At 40.9% G+C, this 27984-nt stretch overlaps 1 protein-coding gene across 1 annotated transcript; it reads right to left on the bottom strand.

The window, feature by feature from the left end:
* Nucleotides 1-1938: 1938 nt before the first annotated feature.
* On the bottom strand, nt 1939-17117 carry GRPEL2 (GrpE like 2, mitochondrial). The gene is made up of 4 exons (XM_048487934.1): nt 16913-17117; nt 6728-6884; nt 5474-5555; nt 1939-4664 (listed from the first exon to the last, which is right to left on the bottom strand). The coding sequence occupies exons 1-4, from the start codon at nt 16975-16977 to the stop codon at nt 4312-4314; spliced, it is 657 nt and encodes a 218-aa protein (XP_048343891.1). The 5' UTR covers nt 16978-17117; the 3' UTR covers nt 1939-4311.
* Between the last annotated feature and the right edge of the window lie 10867 nt (nt 17118-27984).

Below are 27984 nucleotides of genomic sequence, written 5' to 3'. Positions count from 1 at the left end.
AAGCAGTGGTGGGATTCAAATAATTTAACAACCGGTTCCAGTGGTGGGATTCAAATAATTTAACAATTGGTTGTTTACAAGCATCATTTTAACAACCAGTTCTGCTGAAGTGGTGCGAACCGGCTGAATCCCACCAGTGAATTTAAGAATTACATTTCAAGCAACTCTTTCTTGGAAGGTGCCCTTGAACTCTTGTTATAAGAACAGACATGAATTCTGAGAAGTACAGCTAAACCATTTAAGGCTAATGTTTCTGGGCAGGGATCATATGCTGTCAGGGTTTGGTGGTAACAGATAATATTGATAGACAAGGAATAGTTTTGAGCCAAGATTGGGGAGATGTCTTTTGAAGCAAAGGCTTGAAGAGCTATCATAGCTGTCCCCACTGTAGTGCAGTAACACAACCAAGCTCACCCAGGTTGGTACTGGAAATTATTTGAACAACACACACCATAAAGCTAAGTAAGACTATTGAAGGAGGTTAGAAAGAGTATTGAAACCAAAGCATACAGTTCAATGGTAGCAGAATGCAATAAAATAACAAAGCTGACTAGCTATCTTACTGGAGTCCTAAGCAAAGCTAACTCTTGAGGCAAATAGTTTACAGATCATAATACAAATGCTTTTCTGCCTCAAGGACGATGTAAGGGGGAAAAGGTAAAGGAATATGCTTATGGAGCTACGCTTATGGAGAAATTTGACCCCAACCTTCTGATATCTACAACCAATCAGGGGGCTGCATCCATGTGAGCTTCCCACCTCCAAAACTAGGTTACCAGCTGAAATGCATGAACTAATTTAGCTCACGAGGACCTGTCCTTGGAAGGAGACCCTTGCAACTGAGTGCACTCTGCACCTGCAAAAAAAAAGACTTCAGGCTGGAAAATTCCTCCAAGATGGATTCTCTCTTGACAAGACAGTTTAACCTTGACAAGGCAAGAAAACTAGGATGTTGAAATCAAATTTAGATCAGATCTTCTTGGATTAGTAGCACTGGATCATTATACAAGTGACTGGGCCAAATAATTGAAATTTAAATTATTGTATCTGGCCATTATCAATGATATGATAGAAACTATCAGTAGCTATGAATTCAATCAGTCAGTTAAAGGACATTTAAAGGATCATGATTATAAGAGCATGATGGTTAGAGGTGACAGAATATGTTTATTATTTTTGGTTGGAATTCTTCTCCCAACAAAAATGTCAAACCACCTGTTTACATTGTCTGGAAGATAATGTATTATGCTTGCATGTTTAAAGCCCTTACTATCAGTGGTGTTTAGGAAGGTTCAATGGTGTTACATAGTCTAATACAGGGGTCTGCAACCTGCGGCTCTCCAGATGTTCATGGACTACAATTCCCATCAGCCCCTGCCAGCAAGGCCAATTGGCCATTCTGGCAGGGGCTGATGGGAATTGTAGTCCATGAACATCTGGAGAGCCGCAGGTTGCAGACCCCTGGTCTAATAGATTCTGCAGGTGCATACGAAATGAATTAACCTTAGATCATATTCTTTTTAATTGCCCTGAATTTGCAGATTTGAGAGCTGCATTAATCTTTCCTTGGCTTAAGCAGGATTCTCTCTTTCTTTAGAAGCAAAGTCTTCCTGGTTATTAAGAGATGAAGACAAACAAGTAACTTGGCCTGTGGCTACATTTTTGCAGTTGTAGCAAAATTACATTGTACCTCAGACTGTAAACATCAACCTTCCCTTTTTTGTGTATGATGGCTTGTTTGACTTTTGTAACAAAAACAACAATTAAGAAAATCTATCTGAGGATGCATGAATACATTGACACAACAGGGCAACAGTTTATTCATTACCACCACCCAAATTCTCTTCCTGTTTCAAAGGGGCAAGACACAGAACGTCTGACTGGATAGTCCTATTCAAAAAGCATTCAAAGAAAGCAACAAATTTTAGCAGACAGAAATCATGTAAAGGTATGCTTTATTTTCAAGAACATGGTGTTCTGAAGACTGTGCTGTCCCCCGTCAAGAACTTCTGAGTCACAAGTACCAGCGCTTACACAAAGCACAGACAGACTCCATACAGACAAGTGGCTAACCTTCTTAAATGAAGATACTCTGGAAGACTAATCGTTCGTGTGCCTTGGCAAAAAGGATATAAAAACATCTTGAACTCAATAAACAGGAACTCATTTTAATTAGAAGCAAGAAGTGTTCCAGCAGAATCTATTACTGCTATGTAGATAATTCACGTAGGGTTGAATCCAGTGGAAGATTTCCACAGGTAGAAAGAAGGGCAATTTTATTTTCATCGATTCTCCTCCTCTCACTACAGACCTCTGACACCACCTTTATGCTATTCTGTGGGGGTCCCTGTCACTCAGAAGCAGCACTGTAGTGAACATTTTGGTCTACAATGGGAAATAAGGAAGGCACAACCTGCAGATGAAAATCCCTTCTGTCCATGGAAATGCTCAACAAGATCTAAGCCGTCAAAGTGATATTTCCATTTTGGTCCTGCAGACATGCAACGGGGATGAATTCAGTTCAAATTCACATGTCTGTGAACCAAAGAATAAAAACACTAATATGAAGCTCCATTACTTCCACACAACCTCTGTATTAAGTACCACCATGTCTGCAACTGGTAAAATGAATGAAAATAAATACTAGTGAGGTTGGATCATTCACTTTTGTAGTTTCAGATATCTACAGAGATATCCTTGGAGAAGTATCTGCTAACTTAATGCAGGTAACATGGAAACCAGCAAAGGGACTGGAATCATCATCAGGTTTAGACACCAAAGAACACTGACATGCATGTGAAAGGAACTTCTCCCTACTAAGCTGTGATTTACATAGCATTCAGTAAAGCATGGGAGGGGTATCCTCAATCATCTCCCAAACATAGTCAGGATTTCTTTCAGAGCTACACTACAGGATACCTAAGTGTCTACCGAATATATCATATTCAAATAACTGTATGTAATAGGTAAACCAAACATGTCCAAACAAACCAAACCACTAATCAATCATCTTGCAGCTGAATTCAACAAGTTTGGCCTCATTTCAGCTCCCATTCTCTGTTGTCACTCAGAACCCCAAGTCTAATATTGTCCTGCCACTTTAGTTCAAGGACAATTCAGATCCTTTTTTCATATATATATATATACACACACACACATATGTACATACACAGCATAGATTTTCTACCTGATTAAGTTGTCTCAATAAAGACCAATAAATTTTACAGATGCATTTGCACATTAATTACTTTAGGGTTCAAATAATCAAAAAACTTCCCATTTGCAGGTCAAATAAAACAAAAGACTCCCCATTTGCCAAGTCAAATCTTGCTTGAAAATTGTAGTGAACTATTTGGCTTGGATCTTCGTCAGACACCCAAGAATTTTCTGTATATAGAGAAAAACTGTTGGTCCAACTATCTCAGTAAGATCTACTCTTGACAGGTAAAGGCTAACATCTCAGCTCAATTATCTAAGATCATTTTCCTAAGAACATCTGCTCTAAAACGTACGCTCTACTACTGACCCTTGAACTCTACTGCATCCAGAATCCAATCCTTCAACTTTTAACGAGGCAAATATAAGCTTATCCACAACCCTAAGTTTCACAGATTGTTATAACCAGATAATGTGAGTAAGGCCTCCAATCATTCAAGGAATTTTTGAAATGTACAGGAAGTCTTCTGAAGGGTGCCATATGTTCTGTTGAACCACACAGCACTCAGATTTGATTCTTCAGAGTCCTTTGCAATGGTTAAGTCATAGCATTTCTGTGAGGTAGCCAGGTATCCTATTCCCAGTTTATGTGAGGGAAAACAGAGGCTACAGCAGCTTCAGAAAAAGTAGAAATCGTCTACACATAGCAATTCTAAGTTTAAAAATCACTTACGGGAATTCTAGACTTCTGACTTTACTTTCAATCCAATGCACAATGTAATTGAAACCTGAAGCTGGGAGTGTTTCAATTTTTAATACACGACTGTATTTTATATATTTATTTGTAAGCTGCCCTGGGTATTCTATGAAGGGAAAAGCAGCCTAGAAATGTTCCAAATAAATAAATAAAACAAACAGTAAAGATCACCAAGCTACTTCTGAAAAACAGCTGGAAGGTATTTACAGTGCAGGAAAAAAATACCAGTAAATAACTGTACATCTTGGTAGTTAAGGTCAGGCAACTGCATCCATCCTGAGAAGACAGCATGTAACACAAATGTGGCTTAATAAATAAAGACATGCTGTAGCAGCAATAATCATATGAACAGAGGATCCAGTTCATTACAGTCTTGAGTTCTAATGGGCCCGCCAACTTCATTCCTGTGATTCTACTGCCACACCAACTTGGGCATGTCTGATAGTGCGGCCATGGAGTTTGTAGCCATCCAGAGTCACCAATGCCACAGTGCCTGGCTTCACTCCCTCTGCTGGCACATGACACACTATTTCATGATCATAGGGGTCATATTTGCCACCAATGGGATTCATTTTTTGCAGGCCATGTTTAGTGAATATGCTTTGTAGCTTGGACTCAACAAGAGATAGTCCTTCACAAATCTTCTTCAGAGCTGAATCTGGGTCATTGCGTTCTCCTTCTATGGTGCTCTCAGTGGTCTTCTCCAGGATATCTGCTACTTCTACCAGATCTCTACAAAAACTCTGGATCCCTGCAGATACACAAATAAACAAAGGATGGAATGACGACAGGTAAGCAAGAAGAGGGTTACTCTTTACGGTCTGTTTTATATGACACTGCATTGGGATCCACAAAATGCTGCCACTAGGTATTGAGAACAGAAATGAGTGCATTAGTTTCCACTAAGGAAGAGACAAGCCATTCTCAGCTTCTCTAATTTCCCCACAGTGTACAGACGTTAATACCAGAATGTGTTGCCAGAGATGGTGTTCTCTCAAAGCAGTATACTGGCCCAGAAACATCGTAATTAGAACGGTCCCTCTAATTTAGGTTTTCCATAGATGATTTTTGTTGTATCAAAAAGGTAACCAGAAATGTTGTCTCTTACTGATGTTGTATTCTTGACTGTCTGGTTTAGGCATTATCACACATTCTGACCTCCTTTGTGCTTATTTTTACTGGGAAAAAAATATCCCTGAGAAAAGACTCCAAAGGTGGTTGTGTGTTAACACCCACATTTTAAAGTTACTGTTACACTTTTGGAGCTATGACTCTAAATGCTAGCTGCAGAGCTGCTGTTCTACATTATCAAACATCTACTGTACAGTGTAGCACTTTTTTTCAGTAATTGTTCCCATGTAAACAGCACACATTTTGAATACCATGTTAAACCAAGATGGGTTTAAAGCTGTCCCCGAACCACAACTAGTGAACTCTGTAAACTAGTTTGGATGAGGCAAAAGAGCTTGTATAATCAAGAGGAGGGAAATTGAGGAATTAATAATGAGAGGCAGACAGTACTGCAGCAAATTCTGTATCACTGGCACGGCAACAACTTACCAAACAATTTAGCATCTTCTACAAACTTCTGTGTCCTTCGTCTGACATTTTCAGAATCTGTCTGTGCTCTCTGGTATCGTTCCTGCATACACCACAAGAGACAGAAATATTAGGCATAAGGTACATTTCTTCCTGTATTTTGTTCAGGCGAGATCTCCAGTTTTTACCAGAATATGCAGCAAGCACGAACACGGTTACTAGAAGCAAAAGAACAATGAGTGCCTTATAAAGTGGCACACTCAGATAAGGACGTCTGGAGACAGCTTGTTAGATGACTGCATTCTTTGGCTGCTACTTTGGTAGGCACCTCTATACTTCTATTATGAACAAAGATGTTTTAACGGGTTCATTTTTTATTGCAGAAGTGACTGAGAATTTTCTGCAAAAAAACCCTGCTTTGGTGAATGCGTGTGTGTGGTTATTGTATTCTTAGTATGCATTTTCCCTAACAACAAAGCAAGGGAAAATACTGCAGAACACTTCTTCTGAAAACAATTCTCTACATTCTGTTGTCAGTCAATAAAGAATAGCAATTACTACTTCCCAGAAGTGTAGTCAATGTCTCTAGAAAAAGTGTTTGGATTTATGCCCCACTTTTCTCAAAGCAACTTATTAAACTTCTTCCTTTCTCTCCCCACAACCAGTAGCTGGTGTAAGTGGGGCTGAGTTTGAAGAGAACTGTGATTAGCTGAAGCTCACCCAACAGGCTTCATGTGCAAGAGTGGGAAAAGGAATTTAATTCACCAGATTAGAATCTGCCACTCATCCAAAGAAGTGGGAAATCAAACATTTGGCTCCCCGGATTACAGTCCACCACTCTTAACCACTGTACCATGCTAGCTCTAGCAACTATTGCCTACATGTTTTTAAGAGGTCTACACCAACGCAGTCACTGGGATAATTATATGAAGCACCATATAAATGCTCTACTTTCTTGCTTGTTGAATGGTGACAATAGACAACTGATTTACATATTCTACCTGAAGTCACCACTTTATGCAGGCAAAGAGGGACAGCAGTGGACACTAACCCACAAAGCACTGTTTTTCCTATGACAGAAAAGACCAGCTCAGAGGCACTGTGGGTCTCCTTTCCCAACTTCAAAGGGCCTGGCAGGCAGCAAGCAACAGCACTGAAACAGCATCAGCAAGAGTAGCATCAGAGAAGGGACTACACAGGTATCTTTTAAAGAGGATTTTTCAGTTAAAAGATGCTGTATTTCTTGGTTAAGAGAGTGTCTGAGCAGGTACTTACTGTTAAGTCACGGACTTGTTCTTCCAATTTGATGGTTTTGTGATCAGAAGTGTTTTCATCTAGGACATGCCTAGGTTCATCACGAGGATCTTCTGGACCACAGTCATCTCCTGTGTTCCTCTGCTGTGCAGCAGTGCTGAAGGCAAACAGTAAATGTCTGAAATGACACAGAGAGGTGAAAAAAGAAATAAGCAGCAGTCAGAGCTATGAGAGTAAGTCACAAATCTGGTTTAGCAGTAACTATACATCCACTTTAGTGTTTTCAACCCACTGCTACCTGCCATTATAAGGAAATGGCTCTCAACCTGGGGCCAAAGAGTTATTTCAGGGTGTCCAGGAATCTATATACATGCTAAGTACTGCAATGTTGATCTTTCTGTTATGCATTTTCTCAGTAAATGGTTACTAATAATAAAGTTACTATCATGTGGGGGCCAACAAAGTTTCTTGATGTTAAAAAGGAGTCCTCATACTTGGGAAAGGTCGGAAATCACTGGTTTAAGATACATAGGGAAGCTAATCTCAGTACTGTCCTACTGGGTGGGACTTTCTTCCTCTAGCAACAAACTCAGATTTAATCTTCCACCAGAGGTGCTGAGCTTACTATCTCAGCAAGAGGCCAGCTGTGAAAGCCTTTTCACAGAATGCTTGGAAACCTCATTCCAGATCTCACTCACTTTTGTATAAAAATGGAACAAAATTAACTGATTGTTGGCAAGAAAGATAACAGATTTTGTGCAAAGTTTCTTACAATACTGTCCTTAAGCAGAGCAATATTTGTAAGTCCATGGAAGGCAATAGTCTTAGAAGGGTGTAATTTTGTTTAGGACTGGACTGTTAAACACTTGCAGCAAGTATGTCCATTAAAAAAATTATAGCAGATTGCTGAACCCAAATTAAATTTTGGTTCAGCAACGTACTGTACTTTTAAAAATTACACCACTGTGTATTTCCAGAAAATATGGAAATGCCAGGTAAGCTTTCCCACTCTATGATTCTTCTAGCAAGAATTCTCCGTAGGACCAAGGCTCACTGAAAATGGTCAGCTCTTCAAGACTTGGCAACATACCACATAACACACTATGTAAACCATTGTTCAGCTTAGCTATTCTCTCACCTTGGAGGTATTGGAATAGTTACTGTTGAACAAAAGGTAAGCAGTTCTGTAAATATGAAAAGCTGTGCTTTTGGAAAGAAAGACAGTCTGAGTGTTGTAAAAAAACAAACTCAAAATGCTGAAAGAACTACCATTCCGACTTAACTGCATAAATCAATGCCAATATTTTTCTACAGAACCATATCCTGAAGGAATGTTACCACAAGTTTCTAATGTGCTATTGTACACTCCCTAAAATCCCCTGTTCAAGTCTAATTTTTCCACTGAAATGATCAGAGGTCACAACCAGCACAGTATCAACTAAAAAGAATTTATGGATCTGGACTGGACCGGACCAAGTTTTCCATCAGGCAGCAGAACTCTTCTGCCTCCCCCTTCCACAACAGCTGGTTGAACTCCATGAAGTGCAGCTCCCGGGGCCAGGGGGCGCTAAAGAATTACGTGAAGGGTGATCTCAAGTGGGAACAGAAAAATGCACAGGAATGTCGTCTGGATCCAGCTCAAAGTGGCTTATGGCAAATTAATGACATAAAGTTTACAACAGTTAAATATAATTAAACTAAACAAAAGAAAGAGATCCCAAGCGAGTTATGACCGACCAGTCAGCCTGCACAGATTCAGGGTGGGAGCTATGGGCTAAGAGCCAAGGTCAGTTGCCCTCTTGCCTGCTCCACATATTCAAGATGATTTACCATATATACTTGAGTATAAGCCGACCCAAATATAAGCCGAGGCACCTAATTTTACCACAAAAAACTGGGAAAACTTATTGACTCGGGTATAAGTTGAGGGTGGGAAATGCAGCAGCTACTGGTAAATTTCAAAAATAGATATCAATAAAATTACATTAATTGAGGCATCAGTAGGTTAAATGTAAGTTCTTCATTTCATTTGATATGTGTTGCAGCCCAGTATCTGATTGTGTTCTGTTCAAAAATAGTCTTGACTTGCTAGGATAAGTGTTCAAAGTGATTTCTTGAACCTTATCTTTAGTGTAGTTTTCAACTATGCTAAATACACATTCCACTGATTTCATCCGTTGTTTGTGGTATCTATGAATTGGGATAACTATCTGTTTAAGTTTCAGTGGTGGTATGGTTAGAGCATTAGACTCAGGAAACCTGCATTCTAATGTTCACAGCCATGAAATTTGTTGAGACTGCATTTAAATGGTACAAATAAACTCCAGTTAGGTTGTATTGAGTTCAAGCCTGGTTTATTCTCAGGCTCATATATTTCCTCCTTCCTCTCCTTGCTGGTGGAGATGAAGTTGAAACTTACATAACCAAAAACTAGTCCAGCTCCAGTGTACTTTGCCTCCAAAACGGAAAATAATAATAAAACAGTTCTCAGACCATAAAGCCATAAAAAGCCTTAGTCAAAAGCAGGGGTAAAATGAAATGTTTTGGCCTGCCTCTTAAAGGGAAGGAAAGTCTGGGGAGGAACTTTTAACCAGTGGTATTAGATCTGTTTGACTGCTGGGCCTCTTAAGTGTTAACAAGTTCACATTTTGGTCTAGTACTACCAGTATATATATGTTTTTAACTTTACAGTGCCTTGTCGTGAGCAGCCTTAAATGTCGAATATTTAGGAGAACTTAGTGAAATGCAAGATCAGAAATATGGTGCAACCTGAAAATGTTCTTATTTCTTGGACTTGAGAACTGGTTTGACAAAATCAGTAGTTGAGAAACTATGCTTCACTCTTCATGGATTGACCCTTGGCAAAAGTACAGTTCAGTGTAAATGGCACTAAGGAAATTTATAAACATATAATGTCTTAAAATAATATATTTTGTCTACACTGACCCTTTCTTAACACTTGCTTAGGTGTAAATGTTCTGTTGGTTTGGAATACCGTATATACTTGTGTATAAGTCGACCCGCATATAAGTTGAGGCACCTAATTTTACCACAAAAAACTGGGAAAACTTATTGACTCGCGTATAAGTTGAGGGTGGGAAATGCAGCAGCTACTGGTAAATTTCAAAAATAGAAATAGATACCAATAAAATTACATTCATTAAGGCATCAGTAAACTAGCTCTGTAAGTGGAAAAGAGGGTCAACAAGAACAATACGGTATCAACAATAACTTTAAAAGTACAAAAACCTTAGCTCAATCAGCAACCAAGCTAAAACACAAGAGTTAAAATCCTTCAAAACTGGATTCCTCCTTCGCATCTGTATGTCTAAATGTAACCCAACTTAGATTTTAAGAGGGATATTATCAGAAATGGAAAAGGAGTTCAAGTCTTTGACAGTGTGATTCCACCTTGTGACCCTTAACATTCACCAGACTTACAACAAAAGAAGCTTTAAATCTATTGTCGAAGGTTTTCATGGCCGGAATCACTGGGGTGCTGTGTGGTTTCTGGGCTGTATGGCCGTGTCCTAGCAGCATTCTCTCCTGACGTTTCACCTGCATCTGTGGCTGAATTTAGGATCCCGATCCTCTGAAGATGCCAGCCACAGATGCAGGCAAAACATCAGGAAAGAATACTGCTAGAACATGGCCATACAGCCCGGAAACCACACAGCACCCCAACTTTAAATCTGTTTTCTGTTTCATAAACAATAGTGTGCAGTATAACAATGAAATATGGCAAACCAATACAGAAACAATAATCAACATATAATAGTTCTGGCCTGCTATGAAAACAGACTAGCAGGGTCTCAGTCCTTTACAGTTCTCTCTAGCTGTGTCCTGTGGCACTGTTGATGGACTTGCAGCTTTGCTGTTCTTTGCTGAGCCCTCTCTCCTTATTGCCAAGCCTTCAAGGGTAGCCCTGAAATATGCAAATACTGCTCATAACAACTGATCTCTGTGAAGTTGACTGGCTCCAGCTACACGCCTCTTAACAATTCTGAGGAAAATAATATTTATATAGCACCCATTATAACATTTTATGACAGGAAACCAAAATACAAACTAATAGTCAATCAATATAAACACAATATCCCCTTCTCAACAATTAATACAAACATTCTCATCCCTGAAATATGCAAATAACAGTTCATAACAACTAAACTCTGTGAAGTTGACTGGCTCCAGCTACAGGCCTCTTAATAATTCTGAGGAAATGGAGCCTTTTCTTCCTTATATGGAAAATCTGAGCACTTTAGTTCCCCCTAATGGACCCTGGGGTACACAGAGCTTCAGCTATAGCTGGTGGGAGGTTATCAGCACAGACTAGAGCACATAAATACTCAAGTATAAGCTGACCCGAAAATAAGCCGAGGGGGACTTTTTCAGCATTAAAAATGTGCTGAAAAAGTCGGCTTATACACGAGTATATACAGTATTACACATTGCATAGATGGAAACAAGAACCTCTACATGAACACAGGTGAAGCTGCCTTACAAGGAACCAAAACACTGGCCCATCAGTTGTGTCCTCTCAGACTGGCAACAACTCTCCAGGGTCTCATGTAAGAGAGGTCCTCCACATAACCAGATGCTTCACTTGGAGATGCTGTGGACTGAACCTGGGGACTTCTGCAGGCTGAACAGATGATATACGGCAGATAACTCACTCAAAAACAACAACCATTAAGTGCACTTTTCAAAAGCTCACAGTAGCCTGTGAAACTGTAATCCAACAAGAACAATGTAATTTTGTGTTCAAGTATGTTGTCACTGTTAGAATATTTGGCATCTTCCTGTAAGATCTTTCAGGAGTACGACAGCTGCACCATTCGGTTTGTTTCTGTTAATACAGAGCAGGTGAGCTGTTCATGGGTTGATCTGGGGTCATCTTCACTGTCTGCATATTATGGTGTAATTTTTTTATGCTCTGTTCCTACCTCTACAACATTCTCTCCTCCTTGTCCTTATGCTGTATTGTTGAGGTTGTTTTTGCTGTTTGATTATTATGTAAGCTTGTTTACTTGCTTGTGCATTTTGCACATCATTATTTTTGTTTTCCTTTTTGTCAAATATATTTTGTAGCCTAACTTTTTATAACTGGAATACTAATAAAGGATAATTCCTTTTTTAAATAACTCTGTTGCGTTTTACTCTTCTGGGTAATTTCAGTTCTTCTATCCAGTTCACTTGTTTTTTCACTGAGGTGCAGTAATGCACGTACAGTTCAGTTCTGGAAAATATCCAAATATTACTGCGTACACAGGGAGGCACACAGAAAGAAATATGGGACTAAATGAGCCTATGCCAGAAACGTAAAAAATGTTATTTAAACTATCTGCCTGCTTCTTGATGTAATATGTTTTCAGTTCTACAAGCTCAGTTCTGAAGATTTAATATGGCAGTAAGTACAAAAAAAAGATATTTCAAGAGTTCTTGGCTGATAAATTTAGTTACCATGAAGACTCATCCTTTATTTGCTATAGGCTAATAACTGTCTTTGAGTTGTGGATACAGACAGAAGTTTCATAAGAAAGGAAGATCCTCAACAGACTAGTCTCTGTTATAACAAATATGGAGATATGTACCAATCTCAGATTTTCCTTCAGTTGAGGAAGAGTGATTTCAGCACTTTGGAGTTCGCATTACAGGCACACTCCTAAGATTCTGTATGACTCCCAGCTGTTCTTGTAAAAATGTGAAGTCAATTCGCCCTGTAAGTACAGCAGATACTTCCTGTGGTTATGCTCCCAAAAACAAAGGATTAAGAGAACTGGCTCTATTAGAGATACTGGTAACACAGATACTAATGGGGAGGTATTTGCAAATTTGCCATTTCTTATTTATGAGTGATGTACGATGTGACAATGGCACATGTCAGGCTCATGTGATGGAGTGTTTCAGGAAGTCTCTCCAGGTCACCATGTTGAGGCTTCCTCCTGGGCGAGCTCCAGCTGCCTTCTTTGACAACCCACAACTCCTGCTGAGGGCCCTGTTCCTCAACTATGCAGGACTTTCACGTATCAGCAACATAGTTGGAAAGCGGCCAGCTTGTGCACAGCGGTGTCACATTGTATTAGGCCTAGCTGTATTTATTTGCAGCTGGACAGATCATGCTGTAGAGCTGTCATCCATTCCCTCCCTCCCTCCACATTTGATTTTAAAAAATTACACTCAAGGCAAGGCTTGTTAAATAAAACAGCATTATAGGCAGTTTTGCTATAACCAGTCTCCTTGTGGTCAAAGTCACTTTGTGCAATGTGACCAACTTCCTATTTGTCAACAGCATATATCAATTGAATTATTTTTCTCAGCCACCATCTGGTCAAGCTAACACAAATGATGAAAACCATTACTATAACTGTCACTTGAAGATCAAAGTCCATATATACTTGAGTATAAGTCGAATTTTTCAGCACATTTTTTGTGCTGAAAAAGCCCCCCTCGACTTATACACGAGTGAGGTGTATTTTAAAAAATATTTTAGAATTTTTACTTTGTCGGCCACCAGCGGGCGCAGTTTTTAGGCTAGCAGCACCAGAATTTCAGGGTATCATCAGGTAACAATCCCGATACCAGCCATGTTTGGTAAAGTTTGGTTCAGAGGATCCAAAGTTATGGACCCCCAAAGAGGGTGCCCCCATCCCCCATTGTTTCCAATGGGAGTTAATAGTAGATGGGGTGACATTTTGAGGGTCCATAATTTTGGACCCCTTGAACCAAACTTCACTAAACCTAGGTGGTATCATCAGGATAATCTTTTGCTGATACCAGCCAGGTTTGGTGATGTTTGGTTCAGGGGGTCCAAAGTTATGGATCCCCAAAGTGGGTGCTCCCATCCCCCATTGTTTCCAATGGGAGCTAATAGTAGATGGGGCCACATTTTGAGGGTCCATAACTTTGGACCCCCTGAACCAAACTTCACCAAACCTGGGTGGTATCATCAGGAGGGTCTCCTAAAGATACTCTGAAATGTTGGTACTGCTAACATAAACATTCCTCCCCTGACAGGTTGTGTGAATGTTCCTTCTAAAATGACACCTGCCATGTGCAATTTTATGTACACTAAAATATGTACACTAAAAATAATGAACTATTCTTTTAAAAAGCAGGGTAGTTTTGAGTCACAGTGAACAGGCATGTTTATTCCAGCATTTATTGTAAGATCCATTGTTTAAAACCCTTCCTTACAAAAAATCTAAGGTTTTTGTACTTTTAAAGTCATTGTTGATACCATATTGTTCTTGTTGACCCTCTTTTCCACTTACAGAGCTGGTTTACTGTTTTTCTTTGAAATAAATATTCAAAAACATTTAACCTACTGATGCCTTAATGAATGTAATTTTATTGGTATCTATTTTTATTTTTGAAATTTACCAGTAGCTGCTGCATTTCCCACCCTCGACTTATACGCGAGTCAATAAGTTTTCCCAGTTTTTTGTGGTAAAATTAGGTGCCTCAACTTATATGCGAGTCGACTTATACACAAGTATATACGGTATTCCAAACCAACAGAACATTTACACCAAAGCAAGTGTTAAGAAAGGGTCAGTGTAGACAAAATATATTATTTTAAGACACTATATGTTTATAAATTTCCTTAGTGCCATTTACACTGAACTGTACTTTTGCCAAGGGTCAATCCATGAAGAGTGAAGCATAGTTTCTCAACTACTGATTTTGTCAAACCAGTTCTCAAGTCCAAGAAATAAGAACATTTTCAGGTTGCACCATATTTCTGATCTTGCATTTCACTAAGTTCTCTTAAATATTCTGAAACAACATTTAAGGCTGCTCATGACAAGGCACTGTAAAGTTAAAAACATATATATACTGGTAGTACTAGACCAAAATGTGAACTTGTTAACACTTAAGAGGCCCAGCAGTCAAACAGATCTAATACCACTGGTTAAAAGTTCCTCCCCAGACTTTCCTTCCCTTTAAGAGGCAGGCCAAAACATTTCATTTTACCCCTGCTTTTGACTAAGGCTTTTTATGGCTTTATGGTCTGGAGGAACTTTGTTTTATTATTATTTTCCGTTTTAGAGGCAAAGTACACTGGAGCTGGACTAGTTTTTGGTTATGTAAGTTTCAACTTCATCTCCACCAGCAAGGAGAGGAAGGAGGAAATATATGAGCCTGAGAATAAACCAGGCTTGAACTCAATACAACCTAACTGGAGTTTATTTGTACCATTTAAATGCAGTCTCAACAAATTTCATGGCTGTGAACATTAGAATGCAGGTTTCCTGAGTCTAATGCTCTAACCACACCACCACTGAAACTTAAACAGATAGTTATCCCAATTCATAGATACCACAAACAACGGATGAAATCAGTGGAATGTGTATTTAGCATAGTTGAAAACTACACTAAAGATAAGGTTCAAGAAATCACTTTGAACACTTATCCTAGCAAGTCAAGATTATTTTTGAACAGAACACAATCAGTTACTGGGCTGCAACACACATAAAAGGAAATGAAGAAAATAGTAAGTCAATGGGTGAAAGATTTATTGACACACTGGTTTTTAAATTTCACAGATGAGATTTGAATATCTTGGTCTTGCTCAAGAATAAGAGATTAACATGCTGGCAAACAAATGAGAAGATTAGAATATTGAAATGTACTAGTTAGCTGAGGGGAAGTCCATGATGTTCTATTCACTTTGTTCATATCTAATTCACTTTTAGAAATGTTTTAATAATTACTGTAATATATACATTTTCTTTCCTTTTCCTTTCTTATTTTTTCTTTTTACCCTTCTATTTTTAATTTTACTACACTATATTTCTACTGTTTTTGCTCAAAAATGTCAACTATTGTATTTACACTGTAAAACCAAATTAAAAAAAAGAATAAGAGCTTAACGTTCATTCAGTTAAGCAGCCTAAGAAAACACTTTCCTTGCTTAAGATTTATCTAAGGTTTTCACTGTTCAAAGCTGGGCTCCATTGGGGATAAGTGGCATTAAAAGAGGATTAAACAAATTCATGGAGGAGTGGTCTATCAGTGGCTACTAGCCATAGTAACTAAAAGTAACCTTCACATTCAAGGGCAGAAAAGCAGCAGTACCAGGAGGAAACATCAGGAAATGGCCTTGGCCTCTATATTCTTTTCATCCTCCTGGGCAATTAGTGGGTTACTGTATGAAATAGGATGCTGGGCCAGATGGACAATTGGTCTAATCCAGAGTGTGGTTCTTGTGTTCTGCTTTGTTCCTAAAGTATGGATATAGACTGCAAATAAAATAAGCAGATGCATTTTCTGCAAACTACTGGACTATCTTAAGTGGGACAACTCTGAAATGAGGACTTTAATTTACATCTTCCTTGCTAGGATCAGAACATGGTTTGCCGGGAGACAGTTGCAGGTTCAATACCTGGTTTGTTAAAAGGTAGGTAGTAGCCAATGAGGAAATTCTTCTACGCCTGAGTCACTACCAGCTGAAGGTCAACGCCTGACACAAAGCAGCTTCCTGTGTGCATCTACTGCTCATTTTATTGATATATTCATTCTCCACTCTGCCATTTGATCCACACAGCAACAACCCTTGTGAGGCAGGTGAACTGAGTCTCAGGTTATCCAGAAAATTTCTGCAGCAGGGTGGGAATGTGAACCAGGATCTCCCAGGTTTTAGTCTGACACGCTAGCCACTACTCCACACGGCCACACACACAAAATGCCAGTCTGCTGGTGGGCACCAAGTACCTGAAGTCTCAGGTGCAAGAGCAGTGGAGGTTCCCACTACAGAACTGGGGAAAGGAGGGGGTGGAGACCTCTCGCTACCACTCCACGCCCGAGTCATGGCCGTGGGACATCCCTGAGCAAAAAGAAGCCACACGGAGGGAATGAGGAGGCAAAAGGGGACACTGCCTCGTGGTTTCCGAAGCGCCCCCGGGCAGCAAAGGGAAGGCGCTGGGGGTAAAAAGACTCCTAGCCAAAGAAGGCTCCATATGCCAACCCTACTCTGGAAAGAGGGGGGAAATCCATGCAACCCCTCCCTCCTTCCCTTCCTCGGTATATCCTCTGCAACGTGGACACTGAGGCCCTAACGAAGATCGGGGGTTGGCTGGGAAAACCCCCAAAGGGTGGGTGCATTGCGGAGAAAAAGTCTTCGCGGGAAGGACCAGGCACATCACGGGGGGGGGGGGGGGGCGAGAGCGAGAAGGAGCAGCCGCCGTGATCCCGCGCACTCCCTACCTGTCGCCGCGGAGCCGCTGGAGCAGAGGGTTGATGCAACTCTGCACCGACCTGCATGCTGCCATCACCTCCCTGCTCTCACCGCCGGACTGAGCGGGGTACCGACTTGGAGAGGGTTACTACACCTCCCGTCAGCCACCGCGCTCCCCAGCCTCTACGCCACAACCGGGCTTCCTCCTTCGAGATGTCTTCTATCGATGATTCGGTGCCTCGTGCGATTGCCGCCCTGTTGGAGTGGAACGGAAATTAGCTAAAATTTGGCACCTTTAGGTGTGCTGGTTTTCTTTTTCTGGGCGAGAGGCTTCTGGTGTCTTAACAGCTGTGTGACAGAGAGAAATTCAATGGGTGCAGCATTGACCAGCATGGAACATAGGACCCTTCCTCACATGCAGAATAATGCACTTTCAATCTACTTTAACAATGGTTTGCCAGTGGATTTTGCTATTCCGCACAGCTGGAAAGTGCATTGAAAGTGCATTATTTTGCATGTGCGGAAGGGGCCCATACTCCTGCTAGTTTCCCTGCCTGTCACTCAGCGACTGAAGGCTTACCGTAGGCGTCTCTCCAGAAAAAGAGAAAACATTCCCTGTACTCGGCCAAGTCAGCCCCTGTTTCGACTCAGCTTTCTCTCTCTTCCAAAGTAAAAGCAGCAAGATTGACTACAGAACGGAGGGAACGATTAACAGAAGATGCAGTTGTTCTACCTCCTTTAATTTAGCTGCTGAGTTTCATAATAGTACCTTTGAGAATGAAACAAACCTGGCACTCAGAATGCAATCATGTCTGCTCATCTGTGGAGGAAAGTGGTTAACGATATATCATTTTGTGTGTGGGTCATCCCCAGATCAGGACTTCCTTCCAAAATGACACAGCTCTTGCACTGTAATAAACTGTTATGTCAATTACAGCTGCCACCACAAGACTGCTATGGAAGACCAGTTATCACCAGCGTGGGATTTATCCTGTGAAATTCTACAGGGTTCAATTCTCACCCCTATACTTGTCAATCTCTTTGTAAGCCTCTTTGAACGAATAATTCGTAACTTGGGGGGCAGGGTAGGATATCATCAATATGCAGATGATCTTGATATGTCCTTATCCAAATTCCCTGGTGATGCAGAAGAGGTCCTGAATAACTGCCTGGTCCATTAGCTAAGAGTAAACACAATGAAATTCAGCTTTGAAAAGACAGAGGTAGAGCTGGTTGGAGATCTTGAAAGACATTGTGCTTCCCATTTTTGATGGCATTCAACTGACTGTTGTGTCAAGGGAGAATCCACCATGAAGGAATTTTCCAGCCTAAAGTTTTTTCCCCAGTCTCTTTGCAAGTGCTAATGTAACCCTGAATCCACCAGGGGAGCTAAAGAGTTGGGATATTCTATATAAGGAGGAAAAGGCACAATCTTCCAAGATTGATTGGCAGGCCTGAAGCTGCAGGTATTTGACCTCAGAAGGACTCCAACTTTGTTATAAATTACATATTAATATTCTAGAGCTACACAGACACTCCTAAAGAGAAAGAACAGAAGGTTCATCAAAGCTGCAAGCCCATTAATCTCTAAGGGACCTGGTTTTACAGAAGCCAGAAAGACTGAGACCCTGCTGGTCTGCCTGAGCACAACAGGCCTGAACTGTTATATGTTAATTATTGTTTTACATATTTGATTGCTGTTCTATATATTACTTCATATGAAAAAAGAAAGAATATTTTTTTCCAACTCAGCCTAGCCTGAAAGATAGCCTCTTACTGGATACCGCTGATCTGGCTACCTTGATCCATTCCATATTAACATCAAGACTAGACTCAAAATCAATTTGGAAACTCAAGCTGGTACAGAATGCCACTGCTTGGCTATTATCAAGAGCTTGATCAGTGATTCTCAACCTGTGGGTTGCGACCCCTTTGGGGGTCAAATGACCCTTTCACAGGGGTTGCCTAAGACTCTCTGCATCAGTGTTCTCCATCTGTAAAATGGATAAATGTTAGGGTTGGGACTCACCACAACATGAGGAACTGTATTAAAGGGTCATGGCATTAGAAAGGTTGAGAACCACTGAGCTAGATGGAGCATTCATATTGATTTATTGGATTTATATGCTGCCATTCCCCATTGGATGGGCTCAGGGGGGCTTACAGTAATAAGACAACAGTATTAAAATTCATATTTACAATATTAATGTCCTAGTGCCTTAATGCTAAAAGATAACAGATCAACCAGAGTGAGGGAATCCGTTTACAGTCATTACAAAGCTATGAAAAAAAAACAAATAAAAAGAGGAAGGAAGGGGAAGGGAGGTGAGCTAAGTTGATTACTGTTTCTGCCCTCAACCACAGGTCCGGCAGAACAGCTCCGTTTTGCAAGCTCTGTGAAACTAGGAACTCCTGCAGGGCCCAGGTCTCATTGGAAACAGCATTCCACCAGCTCTCTCTTATCTAAGAGCAAGTTGGGAACTGACCTTGAGAAAAATGACAATACAAGCCTTTGTGTGTAAAGGGTCTTTCAAACAATTCTGATTTTCCATATGTTAATTTTGGTGGCACGTACCGCCAGTAGAAAAGATGGCACTTGGCTAATCCCTTAGATGACCAAAATATTTCAAGATAAACAGAGGATGGGTCCTATTTAACCATGTCCAACCCTTGGATTTCAGATAATCCTCATGAACAAATGACTCTTCTGTCCCAGTTGGACAGTTCTTGTTTTTTAAGTACTCTGGTGTGCGACCTGAGTTGTATTACATAAACAGAGTTTATTAAAAACTAAATCCAATTTACTATATATCTTCTGCAGTGTTTCAGCACTTGAGAAAGTTTGTGAAGCTAAAATCTGAAGTAAATTGGAGGGATGGATCACCCAATTTGTTGCAGTATGATTTACTGAATCAGGAAAAGAAGTGTGACTCAAGTCCAAAATAGGTTTAGAAAGGTCCTAGTCATGCTGTAAAGCCTCAAATCTATTTGAGGTAGAAAAAGCATAAAAGAACTCCTCTAGTTCTTTTTGCTTGCTTTGTTTCATTGGGAGATTCTTTCAGTCACTAAATGGTTGTTGCCTCTGTTTACCCATAATTTAATTTATGTCAAAAGCAAAATCTGGGGATCTAAGATGAACAGAACAAAATAGAGACCCACAGTTTACAGCTTGGGTCTAGTTCAAGATCTTAAATTACAACATTCTCATACAGCCTCTTTGTGAGTTCACTAAATATTAAGATTAGGACTTTTCCTAAAACTTATAAATAGGTATCCCATTCTTCACACTGCAGATCTGCTGCAAACAAAAATTACAGTAAGCAATAATAACACTAATAGCACTGGCAACATTAATAAAAATAAATAACATAAAATACAAGAATGGTTAGATCAGAGAACAAAAAAACTAGTGTGGGTCTGTTAAAAGGCCAGGTGTTATTTGGGCACAAATACTATTTTAAATATAGCTATAAAATTAACCCAGACTCCAAATATAATGAAGCAACTAAATGGCCTTATTAAGCTTTGGCAGCCAGCCAGCGACTTTCAATGCTAATTGCACATCTGGCCAACCCTAATCTCCAGCTCCAAAGGGAGTACATTGTTATCAATAATTTCAGCCTAAATAGCAAGACTTATTCTAACATAAGCAATAGATTAAAAAAAGAAGAAATGAGAAAAAGAAATTTAAAGAACGATTCTGAAATACAATTAAAATAACACAGAGCACAGCCACAAGGCTCCTCTATTCTTTAGCATTCTCCACACATTCTGTTGTGGCTCTTGTTTGCAATTTTCATTCTAAGAGTTATTAAGAGGGCATCATGGTGCAAAAACAATTGGGCCTCATGGCATTCATCATGGCTGTGGTGCCTCATGCTAGTCTCTGGTTACTCAGTTTGCAGAATTGGTTTATAAGGCATTTTGACCCCCAGAAGCAATCCCAGCCCCTACAACAGTCAGTCCCTTTGTCAGTTATAAGATCTTTATCTTGATGAATGTCTTTGGAGAACCTATAGGTTATAGTTCCCTTCCATGTAGCCCCAATTAATGTGAAAGAATTCACTAATGTCTCACTACAAGGTTGGGGAGCTCATTGTGAAGGGTGTCATGCTCAAGGTACTTGGTCCCCTACCAAGTCAGCCATGTATATCAATGTCTTAGAGCTCAAGAGCAGTGATACATGTTCTTGTCTCTTTTTCAGGCATGGTGTCTGGGAAGAAAGTACTAGTTTTGATAGCCAACACTGCCACAAAGGTCTGCATGAACAAACAGAGACACTGGCTCAGTCCAGTTATGCAGTGAAGCCCGTTGCCTGTAGCTCTGGGCAATAGATCATGGCAGTACGTATAGCAGAGCAGGACAACACCCTGGCAGATTCCCTGAGTCAGGATCTGCAACAGGATTGGGTATTAAACCAAATATTATCTTGACCAAGTGTAATGTTGGGAGTCCCCAAATTAGATCTGTTCACTTCTCCGCTCACCAGGAAGTATACATGATATTGCTGGAGAGCAGGAGTGGGCAAGGGGTTTAAGGGGGACGCCTTCCAGTTCATTTGAAAGGGAATATTTCTATAAATCCCCCCCCCCATTTCCATGACTTCAAAGGACCATAGTGAAGGTCCAGGCAGGCAGGCCCTCGTGCAAATTGGTTGCCCCTTTTTGGGCCAGAGGCCCATGGTTCCCAAAGTTCCAGAGGTTGGCCAAAGGTCAAGTACATGTTTCCTCGGGCAGATGATCTGGTCTTGGGGGAGATGGCCTGCAGCCGCGATATATGTTCCTGCAGTTGGCAGCTTGGCTGATCCAGCAATGAGCGACTGGTCTCTGAGGGTAAAAGAGGTTCTATTAGCTTCCCACAATTTTTTCACACATAAATTGTATGAGGCACAAGGGTGGAGGTTTGTGGTTTGGACAGACAAATAGGAATGTTAATCCAGTTACATGTACTTTGCCAGTAATCTTTGATTATTTGTTATCATTAAAGGTTGTGGTTTAGCAAATTTGTCTTTGAAAGTGTATTTGGCAGTCATATCAGGCTTCCGTGTAGGGGTAGACTCCTCAGCTAATTTTTGTATGTGATTCCTTAAAAGTTTGAGTAACTTATACCCTTCAGTAGGAGTTTCCATTCCTCAATGGAGCTTGTCTCTGGTACAATCGAAACTCATGGGTAAACCTTTTGAACCTCTAGCTTCTTGGGACTGATCACTGCTGTCTTACAAGACAGTATGTTTGGGTGCGGTAACCTCAGCCAGAAGGGAGAGTGATCTGTGTTCTTTGTCTAGTGAACCTCCCTTTTTAAAGATTCATAATGATAAAGTAATTCTGCTCCCAAGCTTGGACTACTTACCAAAAGGGGTGTCCCCTTTTCACCTTTTGCAGGACATTGTCTTGCCTACCTTTCCCCCAAATCCTCCATCAGAGGTGGAACAGGCACTGCACACACTAGATCTCGGGAGGGTATTGCTTATTTATTTGGAAGGAACACATCATTCAAGCAGGACAGTAGTCTCTTTATTGCATACTCAGGTTCAAACAAGGGCAAAGGTGTCTCTGCACAAACGCTGTCCCACTGGGTATGTAAAGCCATTCTTAAATCATACAAATTGGTGTGGAGTGAGTGCCCAATTAAAGTTAGAGCCCATTCCATGAGAGCTCTGGTTTCATCTGCTGCTTTCTTGGCGAGGGTGGACCTTTTGGATATCTGCAGGGCAATGACATGGGCATCTTCCTTGACCTTTGTATTTCATTACGCAATGGATGTGGACCCCAGGAGGGACGCTCTGGTGGGAAAAGCAATGCTGCAATCACTGTTCAGATAATAAAAGAACTGTGTATAGCTGTTGTTTCCTTTTGTTATGGCTACTGTATGAGACAGTTCTCACCCTCTTCTGGTGGTGTTGCTAGCTTGCCACTCTCCCATGTGGGTCTGCACAGAAGACCATAAATAAGAACAACAACATTGCACTTACCTGCAATTGTTGTTTGTAGAGTGGTCTTCTGTGCAGACACACCCTCCTTCCCCACTGTGAATTGTCCCATTTTTTTGTCCAAAGGATTGGTTCACCGGCAGCTTTGAAATGAACTGAAGTGAGTGTTCTCACCACCCTCCTGCATCAGATTCCCCCTCCTTTCCAAGGGGAGGGGAGAGATCACTTGGGAGAGTCTTTCTAGCAAATTCTTCAGAGAAGCTGGCTAATCTTCTCTGCGGCTGGACTGCGCCTGCACAGACCCCATGTGTGCCTGCACAGAAGATCACTCTACGGGCAACAGTTGCAGGTAAGTGTGACGTTCTTTCCCACTTTCTTCCCAACATTCTGTCAGCTCTCATTGGTAGCTGTTAGGGAGAGTCAGAACCTAGCCTGTCTGTTGCACATGCACATATCTGGAATTTCTCTCCTTCTCTAAAATCCAAACCTTCCAATTAGATTCAAACTTTCTAACCTGAACCAAATCCCATCACAGCATTCCTTTCTCAGTGAAATTAAAGGTGCATAAAAACCATCTGTCAGCCCCTAGACCCCCATTATAGATGATTTCTAGATCCTACATGTTACCCATATCCCACAGTTGGTCAATTTCCTAACTGTTGCTAAAATCACTGAGCTCTCTCCACCTTCAAACCCTGGACCTTCATTCACAGACTCTCATCTATCTTTTCTCTTCATGATCAGGCTTGTATATTTTTCTCCCCTTTTATTCCACCAAAGCATCACTGGCTTGCCTAACTGCTAGATCAGAAACATTTTGGGGCTGCTGTCCCTTTGGCTCCCAGGGCACAACCCTACGGCCTCCCACACACACGAACATACACCTCTTTCTTGGTATTAGGTCTACTGCAGATTCAAAACAATTTCTAACACTATGAACACATTTATAATAAAATATGACCTAGAAAAAGTAAACCAGTTTATTGAGCTGTTTTAGGAATATGAAAGGGCGTTTTTGCATTTCACCCCCTGAAGTCTTCACAGTTTTAATGGGATGAATGTGCTTGATGCAAGGATCTCAGCTTCTCAACACCAGGCTGCAAGATGCTAAGAAAAAGACTTGGATCCCCACACTCAGTAATTTTCAGTCTGTTTCTCTGCTTGGGAAGAAGCTGGGTGACTGCACTGAAGCCCCATTCTACTAACTATGAAGTTGGGAAGGCAACAAAGTACATCTTGGCTTTGTCCCACAGTGCCAGGGTTGTGGTCAGGAAATATTTTTTAGAGAACCATGCAAACAGGGCACAGAACTTGAGTAATAAATATGTCTTTGCTGGCTCCTTGCCATGGCTCTCCCCCCCCCCGCCCCCACCCGAAGGGATTACACAGTGAGGAGAGTACTGCTGCTTTTCTTTTAAAACTCACGAGTCACCAGGATGGAAGACCTTTTCCCTGCCACTGCCCCAAAATTCTCTGCTGCTCCCCTACCACCCCCAAATTCCTCACCATCCCAGTGGGACGGTACCGCCAACTTTGGGAATCCCCGTGCTAGATATCCTTGTTCCAATGATGTTTGTGAGCTTATTTAGCATTTATTTAGAACTAGCAGGGCACCCGTGCTTCGCTACACATACTTCATCACAGGCTCTCTATGAATTTCGGGGTGACATTCAACATACTTCTTTACAGCCTGTTTGTGAACTTTGGGGTGACATGCAGCATATTTCCTCACAGCCTGTCTGTGGACTGATGGGTTTGTTTTTGCATATGTTGCTGCAACTTCCTGTAGTTGTCTTTTTCTAATGCAATGTGTTATTGCTCTCTTTCACCTGGTGGGCTCCAAAAGACGTCATTTGGAAGCAGCTGTTGTATTTTCGGGATGCAGAAAGGAAGTGTTCTGCCATTGGATGCTGATGAGTGAGAAGGCTGTGAAGAGGTTCAGGGTAGGGTTGAAAGGCAGGGAGCTGCACTGTACCGCCACTGCAGCACATTCCTGGGGACTCATCCCGCCACTTCAGAGCACGACACCAAGCACAGGGTGATCGGAAGCCGAGAGCAATAAAATTGTCTCCACAGTAAGCAATCTGATGTCCATATGCAAAACCCGACAAATGTTTAGTAGTCCAAGGTGATAGTGTGGTTTGTAATCTATTTTGATAGTATTTGGCTGTAGCGGTGTTGTTAACGTGAGGGTGGGTGGAGGAGTTCTTTTTCACAGCCTGTCTGTTAACTTCGGGGTGACATTCAGCATACTTCTTTGCAGTCTGTTTGTGAACTTTGGGGTGACATGCAGCATATTTCCACACAGCCTGTCTGTGGACTGATGGGTTTGTTTTCAAATAGGTTCACATGCATTGTGGAGGGCAGTGGTAGAGTGCAGTTAGTGAAGGACATGAAGCTGGTGGTGTTGAACTGTCACCCTTATTCAAATCAAATCAAATCATTTTATTTACGGTCTACGACCAGAACAGCAAAAACAGAAATACATAATTCAGCAATAATAATTCACGAATCAAAGATAGTACATAGTACAAAATATATAGTCAATACTACTGACTGAGGGGATATTCGCAGGAATTTAAATAATTTATATGAAATTTTTTCCTGTGACTTAGGTTTAAAATCCTGTTACACCTAAAATTGCAATACAATGGATAAAAGTACAAGGATTGGGATAGTGATAAAAGTTTAGGTATAAAAGGCCTCTACAGTATTGCAAAAAGGAAGCCAATAAGGACTGGCTAAAAAACTGGACTTCCGGCGAAGTCTAAGAAAACTGGACTTCTGGCCAAGTCTGGCTAAAAACTGGACTTCCAGCCAAGTCGTCTAAAAATTAATCTAATCTTCCCTTCCCTTGACTATTTGGCCGCAGGATATCTCTTTTTGTCTTTACAGATGAGTGCACAGAAACATGCCGTTTCCCATGTGGTTTTCTGGTTGCTGCCCGACAAAATATAGTCCAGTAAATCTTTGTGATTTAGGCCGGTTAAGGCAGACAGGACAGGACTAAGGATTTCCTTTCGGGGCTGTTCGTACATGGGGCATCTAAAAAACATGTGATCGGTAGTGTCAATTTCGCCTAGGGGGCAGGGGCAAAGCCTTTTTTGTAAGGAACTTTCTTATATTTTCCCTCTAGCAGTAATGAGGGAAGAGAGTTACATCTGGCCAATGTAAAAGATCTTCTTGTATTACCATTTTTCAAAAAGAACAGATATGGTGCTGTACTAACTTGCCATCTTAAATGTTCCCGTGCAAGGAATTTAGGGCACTCTTGTAGGTCTGTTTGTCTCCCTATGTCAGATTTTTTTTTTTGACTAGTATATGGGCCCTTTCAGCTCCTATGGCTCTAAGAGTTTCTACTGAAAATCCCATCTGCTGTATGGAAGTTTGAACTGACTGATGCCAGCTGGACTGAAAATTATCCTGGAAGATCAGGGGGAGAAGACCTTGGGGACTGTAAAAACAGCCAAGCCATTTTGTGATTGATAATAAACAGATCAAGGCTTCAATCTTTAACATCCCAGTTTCGAGCCTTATCCATGAGTTGGAGATGTTTTTTGGAACTTGTATCAGGGATCTTAAAAACTTGGATTGTACTCTTTCTAGTGGAGCAAGTGATGATGAGGGAGATCCTAGAAAGGATCCATAGACTAATTTCGGGATTATTTTTGCTTTGAACAAGCTCTTTTAGGATACAGCTGCTGGAATATAGGGAAACCTCCTCTAGTATAAAAAAAAATTTTAGAATGCTATTTATGGACCTCTCGCTGGCATTTGCCATTTCCAGCATATGATGGATAGAGATTTGGAGCCCGAGGCCTGGAGTACCCACCCCTAAATATTTGTAACTGCTTGTAACCTTGTTCAATCTTGTTTCCTGCTAACTGCCACTTTTCTGGATCTGGGGGTAATTTCCAAAAAAGCAAGAATCTTAGTTTTTTGGAAATTTTATTTGTTGGAGATATTTTGCTAGGCGGTATTGTGTGAACTTTGTTTAGTAGGCTCTCTTTAAGAGCCAATGGGGGTTCTTGATAGAATTACACAGCATTCACATCCAATAGCTGCACAGCAGGGCTGAAATATGTGTTTGCTTAGCTAATTTGGGAAGAGGTGGAAATGAAGTGGGATCACATTTAGATGAATGGAGACTAAGTCATTGAGATAGAAAATATGAATAGCTTTGGGGCAAGAAGACAGCCCTGTCTAACACCCTTTATATGTTTTGGATTTGTGTCAGTTAAAAAGCCATCCTCTCAGGTTGTATACTGACTCTTAAATTGGTGTTGTTATGCACTTAAGTTGGATAAGCGCTAGCAGTCTCCTGATCTATGGAGGTGGCCTTCAGTTTATACCACCAGAGTCTCTTGCCCCTGCAAACAGAGCTCTAATGCCGCCTTTAGATCGATAAATGCCGCATATAGTGAGGTTGCTTTGCTGGACGCATATTTCTCTATGAGGTGTTGGATTACTAGGCAGTGGTCTAACGTTGAGCGCCCTTCTCGGAATCCCGCGCCTGCTCCGGGACTAGAACTGATTCTGTGTCCAACCATTCAGAGAGTTTTTCCAGTAGGTGTTTTGCGTATAGCTTGCTAATCACGTTAAGTAAGCTTATGGGTCTGTAGTTTGAAGGATCCATCTTGTTTCCCCTTTTGTAGAAGGGAACAATTATGGCCATTTCCCAGTCTTTTGGTAGCCGGCAGGATTCATTGAGATGGGTGAACAAGGATGCAAGAAACTGTCACCCTTAGAATGTTCGAGCAGCATGTCTGTGGACTGAGCAGTTGGTTTGCCCTTAGAATGTTTGCGCAGATGGCCAGAGATGAGCAGTGAAAACAGTAAATAGGTATTAAATAGAGTGAAAGTGAATATTTTGGGAAATCCTTTCTTAGTGAGCACCTGGAGTACGTAAGGAACAGGTGTGCCAAATTTCATGTGTGTGGCTTCGGTGGTTTTTGAGTTCTGTTGACGAGTCAGTGAGTCAGTGGTATTTCACGTTTATAGATAAGCTTTCCTCACCCTAGTATCTAACAAATCCATCAATAAACTTATTTCTTTTTGAAACCTTTAATCTGGACTCTGTTGTTCTTTTCCTACAGAACATGCTACTCACAGCACTCTTTGGGTAAAAGATCTATGTTTCTGCTCCCTCTGCAAAAACACAACAATTCCCCA

Source organism: Sphaerodactylus townsendi, linkage group LG03, assembly GCF_021028975.2.
Source record: "Sphaerodactylus townsendi isolate TG3544 linkage group LG03, MPM_Stown_v2.3, whole genome shotgun sequence".
Lineage (NCBI taxonomy): Eukaryota > Metazoa > Chordata > Lepidosauria > Squamata > Sphaerodactylidae > Sphaerodactylus > Sphaerodactylus townsendi.
Note: the sequence above shows the minus strand (reverse complement) of the source record. Positions and strands in the feature narration are given on the sequence as shown.